At 39.0% G+C, this 19,519-nt stretch overlaps 1 protein-coding gene across 2 annotated transcripts in view; it reads right to left on the bottom strand.

Annotated features, from left to right (window-relative positions):
- KLHL1 (kelch like family member 1) overlaps nt 1-19,519 on the bottom strand; it is a gene marked incomplete at both ends in the record, with an annotated part of 258,931 nt that overhangs the window by 141,896 nt on the left and 97,516 nt on the right. For both annotated transcript variants that reach the window (XM_082013897.1, XM_082013898.1), the window contains one exon: nt 18,644-18,780. In XM_082013897.1, the coding sequence (XP_081870023.1) occupies nt 18,644-18,780 (137 nt within the window). The remainder of the gene's footprint in view (nt 1-18,643; nt 18,781-19,519) is intronic.

Below are 19,519 nucleotides of genomic sequence, written 5' to 3'. Positions count from 1 at the left end.
GTTTTGGATTTGGGATGAAAAAACGTTGATAACGTGCTGATGTTTTGTGTTGTTTCTAAGCAGTCAAGGCCTGTCTCGCTTCTCATGCTGGCCTGCAAGAAAGCTGGGGGTGCATGGGAAGCTGGGAGGGGACACAGCCAGGACAGCTGAGAGCCAGGCTGGCCAAAGAGATATTCCATACTATATTTTGTCATGCTCGATATATAGAGCTGGGATGAAGAAGAAGGAAGGAGTGGTGGGACATTGGGAGTGATGGCATCTGTCTTTCCAAGAAACCATTACGCATGATGGAGCCCTGCTTCCCTGGACATGGCTGAACACCTGCCTGCTGATGGGAAGTGGTGAATGAATTCCTTGTTTTGCTCTGCTTGCATACGCAGCTTTTACTTTACCTATTAAACTGTCTTTATCTCAACCAATGAGTTTTCTCACTTCACCCTTACGATTCTCTCCCTCGTCCCACCATGGGGGAGTGTGTGAGTGGCTGAGTGGTGCTTAGCTGTTGGCTGGGGTTAAACCATGACAGTCCTTTTCGATGTCCAACGTGGGGCATGAACCCACAACCCTGAGATTAAGAGTCTCATGCTCTGCCAGTGACGAGGGATTGACATCTTCGATCTGCAGATGATGGACATGGACTGTGTCAGATAACAATCCAATACCGTGCACCACCTCCCCTGGGCCCTTCTGTATGTTGCATCTCTTCCCTGATAGCCTGAGGTGTTGTGAGCCCACCGAGCTATAAATAGTTGACCCTTATATTGCCAGTCCGAATCCACCTGAGCCATTTCAGTCTTAGCAGCTTGATCCACCTGATGGTTGTTTTGATGTTCTTCAGTGGCCTGAATCTTGGGTACGTGAACATCTACGTGGTGTACTTTTATGACCAGATTCTCTAATCAGGCAGCAATATCTTGCCATGGGTTTGCTTTCCTTACTGTATATGAGAGCCTAGTGCTCATCAGTGGCTGCCTTTTGCTTTTGCTGCTTGCTGTACTGCTTATCACCTTACTCTGCTGGGCCTGGGAATATTTTGATAACAGCAATGGCGATGCGCCTGGGCTGGCAGGTGGCCTCACACTAGTTTCTATGAAGAAAATGAACTCTAGTCCAGCTGTAACCAGGACACTGTTATATTTGCTGATATGAATTCAGTTCATCTGATCCCAAACATACAGTACTGGAATCATCAGAATCATCAGATATGAGGTGATGAAGTGCTGGAAATGTTTTACACCCTTTAATCACTCTTGAGTCCAACTGTGATAATCATTCTCTCTGTTACTGTCAACACCTGGTAATGACATAATATGTAGTAATCACCTCTTGTATCCATCTATGAATAGCAGTCAGTGAAGAATGCAGTAAAAAGTATTTTCCCTGTTACAGAACATCTTTTAGTCTCCAGCTGATTTCTGAAGTGAATATTAAGGTTTTGATTTTTACCTATGCCTTAAAAGGTAAATTCTACATTGTATCATCTCCCACGCTTTCTACAGATGAAGTTGTTTTCAGAAAAGAAAACATGACAGACAGTATATTCACTTTGCAGAGGCTTCTCCTGATCAAACTCTTATTTATTTTCCATTAATTGTTTGCTGCAGACCATTGTCATCAGCTGCAAGTGAGCAAGACAGGCACTCTGTGGCTGATTGTGTTTATTTTCTTACAGTTTGGTATTTAGCATCAGTGAAAATTCAGAAGGATAGCTCATTTTTTTTTTCTGTAGATATTCAAATAAACAAATAAATGCTACCTCAGAAGGGAGTAGTCTCCTACACAAACAAATAGCGCAATTTAAATTAGAGAAAACTTTTAAGATCTGCCCATTCCCTATTATCAGACTACCCATCTTACATAGTAGCAGCCAAAACCTCAACCAAATACAAATTAACCCCAACAGTATGTATGACCCAAAGATGTGTTTACTTGAGGGTGCTGAAGAATCGCTTGGTTTTTTTGGTGGCCATTTCAGTACCAGCAACCATAAATAAAATACAATAAATCATATGACTTCACTAAGAAAATTACTTTTTTCCTAACAGTAATTTTTTCTTGTCCTGAACAATTTTAATCCCCCCCCCCTCAACTCCAAACTAAACAGAGTCATCTGATTAGAACAGACTGATTTTCCTGTTCATAAAACATCTCTTTTTTAATCCCTGTGGGTAATATTCAACTCTTGAAAAGGAAAACTTATTTTAAAACCTCTTCACCTAGAGGTTTTAAAATTATTTTTTACAGTAATTGACAATTACATTTCTATGAAATAATCTCTAAAAATTTTAAAGTCAAAATCAGAAAAGCATTCACTTGATTCAGATATATAACTTTCGACTATGATTAGATACTTCATTACATTGTCAGTTATGATGCTAGCTTTTGAACTCTTCAATACCTTACAGGACTTCAAATTTATGGGAATTTGTCATTTCAAACTACAATTTTCACGTGAAACTTATATTTAAGAATTATTATGTGTAAAAAATAACTTCGTCAATGATTGCACAGCCATAAAAACATGTAGTTTGCCAAAACTGAAAATGCCTCCATCACAGCAATATGAGAATTCTTGTAAATTAAATAGTTCCACCCTTTTAAAAAACTGTACGATTATTTACACCCTAATATTTCTACATCTTTCTTTGAGTAAGTGGACTAAACTGGCCTAATCACGTAGTCATTTTTGAGTACTGTGAGCCCACTGCATTTCAATGGCAAGGAAAATTACAAAGTTGCAGAATGATAAAGAAATCCTATTAACAAATTAAAATCCCCCTGAGCTTGCAAATATCTGGCTAAAGATCAGAATAGTATATTAGCCAAGGTATGCCATGATGTGGTATCTTTTAATCTCCTGATCTAAAAAAAAAAAAACAAAAAAACCCCACCTCTGTTATATAACTGTAATGTCATATTTTTAAAGAAAATTTGTCTGTTGACTTATAAATATCATGTTTTTAGAGCGAGATATTAAGATGCTATTTTCTCCTTATGAAGCAACTGCCATTCATGGGCTTTAACTCACCTTAGATATTTGAACTTAGTGACCTGTAGTATATACATACAAATAACAGGAGTAAAAACAATAAATAATTTATCTGTAAGACTAATCTTCATAAAAGTTTTTTATCAGCTGTGAAGAAAGATATGTTAGTGCTCTGAAACAAACCTGAAGATATATTTTTCCATTGGCTATAGAAAAATTGTTAAAACGATAATTTAATTGTTGTGATTATTTGGTAAAGATTACTAGTTTGTACTTGTGTAGATGATCAATATATTAATAATTATATCACCAATAATTCAACTATTATATAGTCATTATATTTGGAAATTTTAAGCTTAGTTTTATATATAAATAGAGGAATACAAACTCACAGGTTAAAACAAAGGAAAAATCTCAAGATAAAGGTTACCTCAAAAATACACAGCTATACACAGGGTTTATTAACTAAATTTCCAACAGCACAAATCTTGCACTTGTGCACCAAACAGGGTGGGAGATGACACGAATTATTCCCAAAAGCTCACTTCAGATAGAAGTTGTTAGTTTCCCTTAGTTCTTTTTAGTTAATGGACTTCAATTCTTAGGTTTGCTTCCAGACTGTAGGTCCAGTTCATCATGCTGCACACATTGAAAACCATGCCAGGAATTTACTGTTGTAAACAAAAGCAAACTTCATACCAAGGAGAGGGGGGAAGTCTTGTTCCAAAAGACTTTACTGAATACTAGCTACATTTCAGAGAGATTTTATTCCAGTGGTCGCTTTTTATTGACGGGATGAAGGGGAGTGTACCACCTTTGGCTTCCAGCACACTGCCTAGGCTTCCAGAACTATCCCTAACGTCCTGCCTCACATAGATTTTGTTACAATCGAACCATACGATACAGTCTCAGTACCTATATCACAGTGAGATATAGCCTTTCTATTACACTGAACACAATCAAGGCCTGACCTCTGTGGGGAAAAAAAAAGGGGGAAAAAAAAGAAAAAAAAAAAGGAAAAATGTCTCAAGGACAAATGAGCTCAGTTTTCAGGTTCGAAGAGCAGTATTTTATTCTCCACATCTGAAGCTAGCTCAAAAGCAGGAATATTCACCTCTGCCTGAATAAGCTTCTCAGCTTCTCAGGCCATGATTTGGCCACTTGTGTTATGAGAGCACAGAGCAGTTCAAACCCACGCTTAAAGAACAAAAGGTTACAGAGGTGGAGGCACAATTGCCAAAAAAAAAAATTTGTTTATGAGTCCATCTTACAGCCTAATGAAATCTGCTTTTCTTTGGGCTGGTTCCACTGCTGAGAGAAGCAAATACTACAGTCACCTGTGGGTACATTTCAGCACAGTCACTGTATGATGGGCACAGAATAGAAAGGGAATGAAGACACATTTTACAATGTGGGGACTGGAGCAGAGAAACACGTGAAAGGTGAGGATCTCTTTCACAAACTGCCATTGTGATTTTCTTGAATTGTTTGCTTTCTTTTGGAACTGTGGATACACAGCTAGGCAGCTGAGCTCAGCAGATTGGACATGGGTACACGTCTCCACTGCAGGAATTCCAGAAAGCAGCACATTAAAGAACTAGCCCATATTATAGAAGCCTGTCTGAATCACTTCACTGATGCTGTTTTGACAACAGCATGGCATGCACCAAATGACAACACAGAGGGATGGCACTCAACTCAAAGGAACCCTGTCACTTTTCAGGCATGTGCTGTTCATTGATAGGTTTATTCTCTCTTCAGAGATAGAGAACTTTGAACCTAGAAAGGGACAGCTTTAAAAATATACCTTGCAGTGCACTCAGTCTAACTATTCTCCCCCTCCACACTCACTCCTTCCCTGAGTCTCCCTGAATTTATTCTTACCGACTTCTCAGGAGTAGCAAGTTGCACCACAGTACAAGGAGAGAATGTCCCTAGCTATCTCCCCATAACAGTCGTGATTATTCTGAATACTCAAATTTTATGGATATTTAGTTCATAGCTCTTTTCCAAGCAATTCTCAAATATTGTACCATAAGAGTGAGAATACTGCTGGTTCCTAATACATAATTGCAAATTTTGTCCCTTAATAGAGTGTTCTGGGTAAAAGGAGGAACAGTAACAACTCACTTTATTGTATAACTCCAGAAATGAGCAGGACTGTTTCAGTGACAGGAATGCTCTAGCTGGACACAGGATCCTCAGAGAAGGGGCTGCTCAAAAAGAATTAAGGAGGTAGTCATTCTCTGCGATTGATTAAGTGAAATGGGTCTATGATCTTTCCCACAGACCTGAATTACATCAAAGCCCACAAGTTCTTTTAAGATCAGAAAGATATTCAGTGTAGGAAGATAGTTGATTCCAAGCAGGCTGACACCAACCAATGGAGGAGGATGACAGTTTAATTGTAGTTACAGTGAGGAACTTTGTAATATCCTTTCATTGTACAGATGGACAGTATAGCTGATAATTCAATCCAGGAATAATCCTTGCTGTTGCACTAAGGCTTTGCTCATGCATAAATAATAACTTAATGAGGAACTCTGTATGAAATCATGAATCTTGTCAACTGCTCCAGCACTAGTAAGTAATTTAACTGGAGCAAAGGTAGATATGATCTTGGAAGTGTAGTCAATGCAGAATGTCTGTGGACAGATAGTCTGAATGATGGCTTTGCAGATCATGAGATCACGAACACCTTCACTTCCTAAATTGAAGCAACCCTGCTAAAATAGGCTTCTATGGACAATTGCAACACTCTATTGACTCCAGAAAAGGAGTTTATGACAAGTATCTGCTCCTGGAAAAGAACTTCACAGGGGATCTTCCATATCCAGAAGTTAAGTTTATTCAAGGTCTACCACCATCTGGTATGACTTACGACCATTTTTCTGTACTCTCCATTACACTATGGCTAACAAAGTCTTTCAGGTCAATTCAATTACCTTAACTTGTCCTTTTATCACTCATCCCAGAGTTCTTGGAACATTTGAACTCATATCTGAAGTTAATGGAAATTCATAAGGGCTTATTCTGTGAAAGTGCAATGTCAACCATCAAGTACATGGCAGAGCAAATGTAGTGGGACAACAGCAGGCAACAGTCTCCTGCAAAAAGTCATAGACAGAGATAGTCCAAGTTTACAGGGGTCTCTAACATGATATCACAGAACAAACAACTCTTTAACTTACTCAACATGTCACAGAGGTAGAGGCAAAGTCCTTCACAAAATGCACAGTATCAGGGGTCACGCCAGTTCTCAATGTGATAAGTATCTCCTAGAGGGGAGTAGCCTGCACTGTAAACAGGCTACCATCACCTAAGCACCAGGGATTGTTTGTCTGAGCAGATGCTTTTAATAATATACATACAGCCTTACATTATATCTATTAAGATAAGCTTGTCTGAGACTACCCCTTAGCACTGAGGCTAACTGGAATGAAATGGCCTCAGTTATACAGTAAACTCTGTAATCCTCCAAACCATGTTGAATAATGATCTTGTGGCTGTGATAAACCCTGGACTGTATGAACAGTATAAATTTTATATAGGCCAAAACTATGCTAAGCATCATTCTCACTGTTTATTCGTATAAAAAACTGAGTTTCAACAATAACAACAAAAAAACAAACCACAAAACCGTCAAAAAAACCCAAACCCAAAAAACCCCAAACCTCCCTGGGATATTTAATTAATAAAGGAATCTAAGGGTTCTTGTGCTTAAAGGCAGTTTCTTTCTTGCTACATCCCTCTTGTCTCCCCTGGGTGTATTATTAGATATAACACTGACAGAGAAGACACTTGACAATCCTTTAATTAAAAAATCCCCTACATAAAATCTAATAAAAAACTGTGCAGTAGGGCTTGAACCCCTTCCATGTATGAGCCACACTCTATTGTTTTTTCAGATGTGCATAAAAAAATCAAGGATTATTTGTTATCTTGTTAGTTAACTGATTTTTGCTTTTTCAGTTTCATTAACGGTATGAAAGCACCAGCCTATTCTTCCGATCACTGTTAGGAATGCACACTAATTAGATAGCCTGATGCAGTGTGAGGAAATCTATAGTAGCTTCACAGCTCTCATAACTTCAAAGGAAGGGTGCCAGAGTCACCTATGGCAGCAAAATACCAGAAGCTCAATCTCTGGTTCCAGTCCTATCTAAAACATTTAAGCATAATTGAAAATTAAGAAAACTTAAGTTTTAAGATCAAGAAAGAAGCATTACTTAAGAAAATGAGGTAAAGAAATACGTTTCTGTATTACTGCTTATCTTGAACTCTAAAAAGATCAAAGAATACATATCCATGTATCCCAGGGCACTAGAATATCAATCCTAGATTATCTGGTATCGATCGTCTTGCTGCTTGAAAAATAAAACATACTTCTTGCATAACCATTGCACATTAAGTGTTGGCTTCAGAGTTCCTCAGCTGGCTCACATGAAACATTTAACAGACATGCAAAAGAGGAAGGTTTTTTTTCTCTTAAGTTATATTTCTATTATATCACAGGCTAAACATACTTTATTTGAATAAACTAATCAAATACTGCAATGTGTGGATAGATTAAACCTGTACCTTGTGCTGAAGTTGCATATTTTTTACTGGTCAAATATATCCTACAAAAAAAAGAAAGAGTGAGAAAACCTTGGTGGTTTACACTTGTGAATCTATGCAAACTACAAGAAGCACATAATTTTGATTTATCATTTTACTAATAAATATATATAATAGATATATACACCTCAACGGAGATGATTCTGTCCCTCTACTCTGCTCTCATGAGACACCAGCTGGAGTACTGCATCCAGCTCTGGAGCCCTCAGCACAGGAAAGACATGGACCTCTTGAAGCGGGGCCAGAGGAGGGATACAAAAATGATCCGAGGAATGGAATACCCCTCCTCTGAGGACAGGCTGAGAGAGTTGGGTTTGTTCAGCCTGGAGAAGAGAATGCTCCAGGGAGACCTTATTGCAGCCTTCCAGTGCTTCAAGGGGCCTTATAAAAAGATGGGAACAGACGTTTTAGCATGGCCTGTTGTGATAGGACAAGGGGTAATGGTTTTAAACTAAGAGAAGGTAGATTCAGACTAGCTATAAGGAAGAACTTTTTGCAATGATGGTGGTGAACCACTGCACAGGTTGCCCAGAGAGGTGGTAGATGCCCCCTCCCTGGAAACATTCAAGGTCGGGTTGGATGGGGCTCTGAGCAACCTGATTGAGTTGAAGATGTCCCTGCTCAATCCCCCCTGCAAGGTGGTTGGGCTAGATGACCTTTAAAGGCCCCTTCCCACTGAAACTATTCTATGACTCTATGGTATAATCTGAATTATACAACTTGTAATTACATTATAATTTAGCTTATATAATTAGAAAACTTTGTGCTTATTTCAAATAAAACAATATGCAGTGACTACCTTACTAATTTATTTACAAAATTAACTTATTCAGTTATAACCATTTTTTATATAAAATAAAAAACACTTCTAAAAGAACACCAAAGTCCATCTAACATACAGTTTATAGTACATATTTTAACAAATCTGAATTTTTTCGGCGTTAATCATACTGCGTTTTATAGATACATCTATCCCATTAATTTTATAATTAGTCATGTTGCATCTTCACAGAAACTTTAACACCCTTTAATATCTTTAAATCAGTATTTTTGATAATCTAATTTTCTGTTTTCCTGTTACTACTCTTAGATGGGCAACTGACTTTATATAGGAGCAGCTCTTATCAAGGCTTTACAGGACTTGTAGCTCTGCTGGTCACTATGTAATTCTGCCTTGCCAGTTGTTTAGAACTCTATTTGCTTATATATGAGTGAACACAGTCCAGCTTTACAGTGTGTTGTGACTCTGTCATCTACCTATTTAGGAGATAGAGGACAATATACCAATGTATAAAGCCTTTCATAATATAGTTGAGTACTGTAACTCCTTTATTTAACAGAATCATATTTTCTTTAAGAAGAAAAAAAAAAGAAAAAAGTCCAAAAGTACTGCCTATTTTAGAAGAAGAAAGAGAAAGTGAAAAAAAAGTGAAGCAAGGGAAAAAAAAAAATAACATTGTGTTTTACTCGAGCATTTGTCCAACTTTAGTCATATGTATAGCCCTAAAAACATTACTGGATTTATTTAATATGCTGATTTCTCATAGATGGCAAACTCTTCCTGAAGTTGGCTAGAGTTTAAAATGTTCATTTTACTTTGCAAAGTAAGTAATGTCCTGACATCACAAAACTAACAAAGAGACAATACACACCTTTTGTTGGGGTTGGTTTTGTTTGGTTGGTTTTTTTTCCCTTAAAAATGAAACACTGAAATACAGTGTTTGTTTAAGAGATTAAAATCCAATAAATAAACAACCAAGAGGAACTCAGAGAAAAGAGGAGAGTTTATCACCTCTGGAAGAAGGGGAAGGCAACTCAAGAAGAGTATGAGGATCTCATTAGGTCAAGCAGGGACAAAATTAGAAAGGCAAAAGCCCAGCTAGAGCTCAGTCTAGCCACAGTCAGAAAGGATAATAAAAAATGCTTTTACAAATATATTAACAACAAAAAGAGAGGCAAGGAGAATCTCCATCCCTTACTGGATATGGCGGGGAACACTGTCACCAAGGATGAGGACAAGGCTGAGGTACTTAATGCCTTCTTTGCCTCAGTCTTTAAAAGTCAGACCAGGTATCCGCAGGGTGTTCAGAACCCTGAGTGGAAGACAGGGATGGAGAGAGCAATAAACTCCCCATAATCCAGCAGAAAAGAGTTAAACCATGTGGACACCCACAAGTCTATGGGGCTTGATGGGATCCACCCAAGAGTACTGAAGCAGCTTGCGGAGGAGCTTGCCAAGCCACTCTCCATCATTTATCAGCAGTCCTGGTTAACAGAGGAGGTCCCACATGACTGGAGGCTTGCCAGTGTGACGCCCACCTACAAGAAGGGCTGGAAAGAGGATCCCGAGAACTACAGGCCTGTCAACCTGACCTCTGTACCAGGGAAGATTATGGAGAAGTTCACACTACAAGAAGGATGCTGAGGTGCTTGAGCGTGTCCAAAGAAGGGCAACAAAGCTGGTGAGGCGTTGTCCTGGTTTCAGCCAGGGTAGAGTTAATTTTCTTCACAGAAGCTAGCGTGAGGCTATGTTTTGGATTTGGGATGAGAAAATGTTGATAAGGTGCTGATGTTTTGAGTTGTTGCTAAGTACTCAAGGACAGTCCAGCTTCTCATGCTGGCCTGCAGCGAGCAGGCTGGGGGTGCACGGGAAGCTGGGAGGGGACACAGCTGGGACAGCTGACCCAGGCTGGCCAAAGAGATATTCCATACCATATAACGTCATGCTCAGTATATAAAGCTGGGACAAAGAAGAAGGAGGGGGTGGAGGGACGTTCGGAGTTATGGCGTCTGTCTTCCCAAGAAACCATTACACGTGACGGAGCCCTGCTTCCCTGGAGATGGCTGAACACCTGCCTGCCCATGGGGAGTGGTGAACAAATTCCTTGTTTTGCTTTGCTTGCGTGCGCGGCTTTTGCTTTACTTATTAAACTGTCTTTATCTCAAACCATGAGTTTCCTCACTTTTACTCTTCCGATTCTCTCCCCCGTCCCACCGTGGGGGAGTGAGCGAGCGGCTGCGTGGTGCTTAGTTGCTGGCTGGGGCTAAACCACGACAGTCCTTTTTGGCGCCCAACGTGGGGCTCGAAGGGTTTGAGATAATGACAAGTTTGATTGGAATGTGCTAGATGATAAAATTTATAGCTGTTATTGCTGTTTAGCCATTAATTGCCAGGCCCCTGTGCTTGCCATCCGTTTGCCTTCCCTGCATATATTAGAGTCCAGTGCTCGTTAGTGGCTGCATTTTGCTTTCGCTGCTGCTGTGCTGCTGATCGTCTGACTTGCTGTGCCTGGGAAGATTCTGATAACAGCAATGGCCTTGCACCTGGGCTGGCAGATGGCCGGGGTATTACTGGTTTTTCTCCTGTGCTGCTGTACTGAATAGGCTGGAACTCCACTGTGAACTTGAGTCGAAGGGACTGTGACCTGTGGGTGAGTCCATGTGGGAGAAGGACACCCCAAAGCGTCTGTGGCTGTGCATAAGCCCATGCCAGAAGCAGGTATATCTCGAAGCATCTGTGGCCATGGTTATGTGTGTGCCGCAGCAGGTATACCTCTGATGGGATTGTGGCACAAGGATAAGTCCATGCTGGAGAAGGTACATCTCGAAGTGTCTGTGGCTGTGAATAAGTCTATGTTGCAGCAGGTGCACCTTGAAGCATTATTGGTTGTGCATGAGGTCATGCTTGGAGCACCTCAAAGTGTGTGGCCATGGAGAAGCCCTCAACAGTGCAGGTATATTGCTGGAGGGACTGGAACTATGGGTAAGGCCACGTTGGAGCAGATTTATCTCTGGAGGTAGTGTGGCCCGTGGAGACGGCCGTTTTGGAGCAGGTGCACCTTGAAGTGACTGCAACTGTGGATAAGTCTATGCCACAGCAGATATACCCCTGGAGAGACTGTGGCTCACGGAAGGGACTGCAGTCTGTGGATAAGTCCAAGCTGGAGCAGGGGCAAGGAGAGGAGTTCATTGCAATGTTAAACCCTATGGTCCAGTACAAAGGGCCCAGGGGTGGAGATTGTAATGGAAGTACCTTTAAACTGTTGTAACCCATGGTTTGAGTTGCATGTTATAGGAACTACTATAGCAGGAACCACCTGAACGAATGGAGGACAAGCCTTACAAGAAGCAGTGCCAGTGCAGCAGTGACCTGACCTGAGCTGGCTTTGGTACCCAGTAACTCCATGCAACACCCCACCTCGCCTGTCCTGAGTGACCACCATAAGGGATGGAACCCAAAGTCATGGACTAAACGAACTCAGCAGACTTTTCACGGACATTTTGGAGGGAAGTCTATGGACTAAGGGGATGATGATCTGTGTATTATATTAAAGGATGGGAAGGGGGGTGGTGGTTGATGAGGTTATATTGGATAGTGTGGTACCTGAGCATAACGTAAATGGTATGGAATAAGGGGTGGATAATGTCCTGGTTTCAGCCAGGGTAGAGTTAATTTTCTTCACAGAAGCTAGTGTGAGGCTATGTTTTGGATTTGGGATGAGAAAATGTTGATAAGGTGCTGATGTTTTGAGTTGTTGCTAAGTACTCAAGGACAGTCCAGCTTCTCATGCTGGCCTGCAGCGAGCAGGCTGGGGGTGCACGGGAAGCTGGGAGGGGACACAGCTGGGACAGCTGACCCAGGCTGGCCAAAGAGATATTCCATACCATATAACGTCATGCTCAGTATATAAAGCTGGGACAAAGAAGAAGGAGGGGGTGGAGGGACGTTCGGAGTTATGGCGTCTGTCTTCCCAAGAAACCATTACACGTGACGGAGCCCTGCTTCCCTGGAGATGGCTGAACACCTGCCTGCCCATGGGGAGTGGTGAACAAATTCCTTGTTTTGCTTTGCTTGCGTGCGCGGCTTTTGCTTTACCCATTAAACTGTCTTTATCTCAAACCATGTGTTTCCTCACTTTTACTCTTCCGATTCTCTCCCCCGTCCCACCGTGGGGGAGTGAGCGAGCGGCTGCGTGGGGCTTAGTTGCTGGCTGGGGCTAAACCACGACAGGGGTCTGGAGCACAAGTCCTATGGGGAGTGGCTGAGGGAACTGGGGTTCTTTAGTCTGGAGAAGAGGAGACTGAGGGGAGAACTCATCGCTCTCTACAACTACCTGAAAGGGGATTGTGGCGATGTGGATGTTGGTGTCTTCTCCCAACTAACTAGCAATAGGACGAGAGAATTTGGCCTCACATTGTACCAGGGGAGGTTTAGATTGGATATTAGGAAAAATTTCTTCACCAAGTGGGTGGTCAAGCATTGGAACAGGCTGCCCAGGGAGGTGGTGGAGTCACCAACTGGAGGTGTTCAAAAAACGTGTGGATGTGGTGCTTCGGGACATGGTTTAGGGATCATGGTGGTGTTGGGTTAATGGCTGGACTTGATGATTTTGAAGGTCTTTTCTAACCTTAATGATTCTGTGATTCCCTGTGATTTTGTGAAGAGTGATTGAAAGGCTTATGGAAGCTAATATGATGGTAGCAAAGCACTGTCTTTAGCTCTTGGGGTAAAGGAATGCTGTTTCTCTACTGGATCAGAATTCTGCTTTGAATTCCAATACAAGTTTTAAATAAACATAGAAAAATAGGTTAATTTTGAAGTAAGATCTATTAACTTTCTTTTACATTTTTAGCAAAATCTTTTTTTTTTTTTAATTGAGACCTACAGTCATGAACCAGTTTTCAAGATTTCTTGAGGTTTTTTTCATTAGTGAAAATAAGAACCAGCTTTCACATTCCATATTCTAAAACTTGTGGGAAAAGTACATCTGTAGTCAGATATGACATATTTAAAGAAGATTATACTAATAAAACCTACCATCTTTAGAAAAACTTCAAAATCACACTTACACCAAAAATATATTTACCTTTATATTTTTCTTCCTTTATAACTGGAATAAAAATCTGCCAAATATGTTCTAACACAAAATGTTTACCTCACTAATAATATTTAGGATGTTTCTGACCAGATTCAAAATGCACTCAGTTACAGAACTGAAATTATAAAAATTCAGCTACCTTACTGATGGTTTAGCTTGATTTGTTTTTTTTTTTTCTTCTCGCTGAACGCATAGAATAACACAAGATAATATTAAAGGGGTTGTCAGGCAGTGACAAACCTTTCTGTGCTGGCCCAAACCAAGATCAGTTATGCTAAAGGAAGTCTAAGAATAGGTTATATATGGTGGTAATAAATATTGTTTTCAGACTGGATGAACATTACTCTCTGTGTTGCAGTTTAATGTTTTTTAAGCTGTTAATATTAAGTAATCTGCTAAATGAGGGTTTATTGTGTGCAGTAGCAACAGATAAAGTAATGGTTTGCACAAATGAGGTGAAAAGGAATGATTATTTGTAATTTCTCACATAAGTAGAGACTATGAGAAAACAAACAAAATTATCAGGCAGCAAATTTGGAAATACCAAAGGAAATAATACATTTTAAAGTTTAACTCACTACCACAGTATGGTATAGAGGCTGAAAATACACATGCATTCAAAAGGATCAGACAAATTCATAATTGATCACTGACTAGTAGATGAAATTGTGTTCCATAAAGCTGGAATCTAGGAGGATATGCCAGACAAATTATGACTATTCATATCATGCTACCAAATATCTACTGTCATATATTGTTACTGGCAAGTCTCTGAGTTAATGTATTTATGATCTGGCCCAATACAGAGGCTTGCCTACCCACAGTTACAGAATGTGTTTAGAAAGGGACAAAAGAAAGAACATTTATTAATAATTTTTAAAATATAGACAATATAATTTTATGGTTTTGAACAAACCAGAGTTATCACCTATTTCAACAATTTAGAGGAAATGACACTGAACAGCAATTTCAGAAATTCTGTCCAGAAAATTGTGTCTTTTCAGAAGTATATGGATGTTTCTGGAAGCACAGGTAAGAACAATTTTAATTAACAGGAGTCAAAAGGAAAAATTGAAGATACAGAAAACAACGTGTAACTAGTTACCAAACTAATACTAGTCCCTTTTTTTGTACTGACGGGTATAGCAGATGTTAACAACTCTCATTTCAGATGAATATATCTATCTTTCTTCAGGTCTCTGATGTACTAAACCTCCCCTTCTTTAAACTTTGATTCTGATATTTTGCAACAGTATTTGATTTTATTGCTGGAACTGAAGTATCTGGTATTGGTACAGGATACTTTTATCTATAGTAATACTTTTCATAGATATGCATTTTTTACCCTTCTTGAATTATTATTTAATATGTATGATTCGCAGTAAAAATGAAATTATTTCTCTAGATTCTAAAAAATATAAAACTGATTGAATTACAGATAATATAATGAGGAAATGGTTCCTTTTTTTAAATCACATCTAAAAATATTTGCAGTGTAATACTTTCAACTTCTAGGTTCTTGCAAACAAGCCTATGTCCAGCTGTATTTTACCCCAGGGAAAAACATCTCTCTAACAGCAGCAACTATATGTGAAATTATTTCATTTTTTTAATTTCCTTGAGCTAAGAAGGTAGTGACAGGAAAAAGAAAATGGAAGAAGAGGGAATAACTGCCTGTTTGTCAAAATGGTTTCCTGTTCCTGGGGTAAAAGAAGAAAGAACTAAACTAGCCACAGAAATGAGCTGCTGAAAACCTTTTCTCATATTGCGCAGTCAGGAATTGGAATTTGGCAGCCGAATTCTCCAGATATTCTGTCTAGACTATGTATGCTCCAGATTACAGATTAAAAGGCTGAACAGGAATTTCTGCTGGCTGCTACACTGCTGGGTATCATAACAGTGCCTATTTCCTTTATTTTTCAGTGTTCCGCTTGCCGACATCCATGTAGCACAAAGAAGAAAGTGAACTGACTCAAAGGAAAAGGGGGCGTAAACTAGACTGGTGGTAAATAAGGAATCAGAGGGCAAGAAAAGAGGTAAGAAACTACGAAACTGGATAAATAATGAGAGATGGTGGGGTGGGAAGGGAAGGGAAGGGAAGGGAAGGGAAGGGAAGGGAAGGGAAGGGAAGGGAAGGGAAGGGAAGGGAAGGGAAGGGAAGGGAAGGGAAGGGAAGGGAAGGGAAGGGAAGGGAAGGGAAGGGAAGGGAAGGGAAGGGAAGGGAAGGGAAGGGAAGGGAAGGGAAGGGAAGGGAAGGGAAGGGAAGGGAAGGGAAGGGAAGGGAAGGGAAGGGAAGGGAAGGGAAGGGAAGGGAAGGGAAAGGAAAGGAAAAAATATGGTTTGAGGGAACAGGTTTTGGCCTGGCAAAGAGCATGGAAAAACAGAATGATTAACCAAGGAGCAAAGGCTGTGTTTAATTTCAGTAAACTGAACGAGTTTGGGACCATGTTCTAAGAATTCCCTGATCCCCTGTGAGTTATCACCGAATTATCCCTAGCACTGTTGAATGCTCTTTCCCTCTGTGCAAGGATGGCCACATTCATGACAAGCCTGTATATCCAGGCTATACCCAAGGTTTGTTAGAGAGATTGCTAGCTGGTTTGGCTAAAACTGCCAGGATCTATATAGATAATTCCAAATGCCTGCAAATGTTCCCTAGCAGTGTTTCATTTATTATCATAACTGTAGCTAGGAAATTTAGGAGTCTGATAAGACATCTGATGCAGATAAAAGGAATAGAGAAAGAAATAATCTAACATCAGTTTCAAGAGATAAGGACACAAGCGGAGAATAAATCAGGTTAAATCAGAATAAATCAGGACAAAAAACCTGATGGAAAAGAAGTGTAAGACAATAATCAAAAAGAGAATGGTCCTTGGCATCTGATATACGTTCTCTTTTAGCATGCAAAATGGACTCATGTTTTCTGAATGTCATCACTCTTCTCTTGTAAGCAAGTATTTGTGAAATTTCCTTTTCAAGGGCCAGCTTAAGAAGACATTTTTTAAGTTTTCTTTGGTCTCCAAAATGGGTAGAACTAAAAGGATAATGGTGGATTATCAGTGCAAGTGACAGAAATTGGAGACCTTTGTTACCCGCTTGAGACTCTAATTCTTCAAGGTGACATTACGATGGCACGTAATGTTGCTATTTTTAAGTTACTTCGGATTTTATGTGACAGTTTAAATGAAACAATATTACAGATGCAAATTCATATGAAGCAAATTAGAAAACACTGGAATTACGCTACCTGTGGAGTTGTCTTTTCATCCATTTGTAAATGCTAGTCCTTAATTACCTAACAAGAAGATACCTCCAAGTTTTCCACCTCATCTAATAAACAGAGTACAACATGTGGCATAGACAAATCAAGGAGAGTAAAGCAGATGAAAATCATAATCTTTTGCAGAAAGTGGGAGGAGTTTGCTTTTTCTAGTTTTTCATTACATCATCCAGTCTACAAAGTTCTCAGAGATAACCAACAAAGTTCTGAGATAGCTGCATTCATATTGAAAATGGTTAAGTATTTTTTTGCTTCCTTCTGTATCTTGTCATTTTCTTAATCCACATTTACAAGCTATCTTTTGTTGTCAATATTAACTGTGCTGTGTGTTTACATGTGATGTTTTAGTGAAAACTGAGGCAAAAGAACCATGCAGTAATTCAGTGTTTCCACAGTTTTGTTTCTTTTTTTTTTTTCCCCCAGGGGAACAACACTATCCCTGACCTTCCTCTTACCTCCTCTTCCTCTTACCTCCTCTTGTAGAACAATGTTACCAGTAGGTCTTTGGCAATTCTGTGACAAGTTATTCATGATTTTGCCCAGGTATTCCTGTGCCATTAATTTTACACTCATACCCAGGAATCAGATTGTATCCTTCTCATACTTGATAAAAACTTCTTACATATTCTTCATGTCAAGTACCCCTAGCTTTAAACTCTCTGGATCTTGTACATTCTTAAATGGCAAAACCACAACTGAAAGGAGTAGGCACCACCCTTTGAACATGTAGAGTATTATATAAATGAAGATAGTCTGACATTCCTATAACCTGAATTTCTCAAACATGATTCTCAAAAAGAGCATTTTTAACTTAAATTATGTTTACTTGCAGTTTCTGTTTCCTATTAAGATGGTAAAGTTGTTATGTCATAAAATAAACAGCACATATCCTGATTAAATATATCAAAGCAAACAGCAACTTATGATCAAATTAAAATATGTGTATTTAGAGAGGATTGAAACTGCAGGGTATGGGCTATCCATTTAAAATTGAAGCTAAAATCAATTATTCAGAAGAAACATCATGATAAAATACTGTTCTTTTAAACAATATGAAGATGTCTTTTAAGGAAACAGAAATAGAAAACAGCATATATTTTATACTTACATAATTCATAGGCAAGGGGAGACAAATTCAGACTACAAATCTTATTATTGGCATTTCCTCTCTTTTAATTACTTTATTTTGTAACTTTAGTATTCAGATACATTGTGCATAACAGCTTGTTTAAGAAGGATAAAAAATGAATTTATTATGCATTAAAATGTAATAACTGTTCAGAAGGAAGTTCTGAGTTATTAACTCTGAGTTATGAGTCATTCATAAATTTATATTACACAACAGAGTACCAGCCTGTAACAGGAAATTAAAGTGACAACGTCCAGGTCAAATACTTTATTTTTTAAAATTTTAAAATATTTATGTTATTATTTAAACTGAATTTTGACTAAGACAGTAATATAGAATGTCCTGGTTTTGACTGGGATAGAGTTAATTTTCTTCCTGACAGCTGGTATAACACTGTGGTTTGGATTTGGGATGAAAATAATGTTGATAACATACTGATGTTTTTAGTCGTTGCTAAACAATTAAGGACTGTTCAGGTTTTCATGCTGGCCTGCCAGCGAGAAGGCTGGGAGTGCACGGGAAGCTGGGAGGGGACACAGCCAGGACAGCTGACCCAGGCTGGCCAAAGAGATATTCCTTACCATACAATGTCATGCTCAGTATATAAATCTGGAGGAAGAAGAAGGAAGGGAATGACGTTCGGACTTAACGGTGTTTTTTCTTCACAAGTAACCACTGGCATGTAGCAAACAAAACTATCAATATCTTTCTCTATAGGAAGTATAATGTATGCATTACAATACCTGTATATGCAAACTGAACGAGATCCCACAGTGCATTGGGGTCTATGCCTTCCATTTTGATCTCTTCTTGTTTGGCTTCACAAACATCACTTGTAAACATGGCAGCAAAGTAGTCAGAGACAGAACTGAGGACAAGTCTGTAAAAAAGTTAGAAACTGGTGTCATTCACATTGGTACATGTATTAGAAATGTTATATATAAAAAAATCAAACATTTTAAAAAACATTTTTTCATAGTAATTATAAATTTCCAGGAGCAATACATTATTAATGCATGTAGGCAAAAAAATACAACATGACATTTTAGTTTAATTTGGTTTTGCTTCCTGTGATATGAACCGAGTGGGACATTAGCATATGACTATAAAACAGACTAGAAACCAGCACTCAGTCTTTCTGATCATTTTCTTGTCGTGTAGATGTCCCAAATGTTAACAAGATAACCTCTCAGTATTAAAGACAAATTATCAGTGAAACACATTTCATAACCCAGAGGTATTCTTAATTGTTCTTAAAGGCCTATTTTTTATAAACTTTACTAACAGCATGTAACTACACAATCCTTCATCCTTCAGTAAAATTGTTAGTAGCTTAACATGCTATTCACTGGAAAAAAAAAATAATTGTATAATGCAATGTTTTTGTTAAGAAACCTTTCCAAAGGAAAATAATTTCAAAATTCTTACACAGTGTGCATGGCTTGTTTGGGGATCCTGTTTAGATAAATCAAAACCACAGCAAGTATCAGGTATGATTGTCATTACTGGGGCATTAAGCTAAGACATTCTTCTAAATCCAGTAACGTTATGATTTTGTTAGGAGTGAATATTCATAGATGGTCTTGAGCTAGAAATGTGGTACAGCTATAAATAGCATA

The sequence above is a fragment of the Phaethon aethereus genome, assembly GCF_964289735.1.
Source record: "Phaethon aethereus genome assembly, chromosome: 1".
NCBI lineage: Eukaryota > Metazoa > Chordata > Aves > Phaethontiformes > Phaethontidae > Phaethon > Phaethon aethereus.
This window is presented reverse-complemented; position numbering and strand designations above follow the sequence as displayed.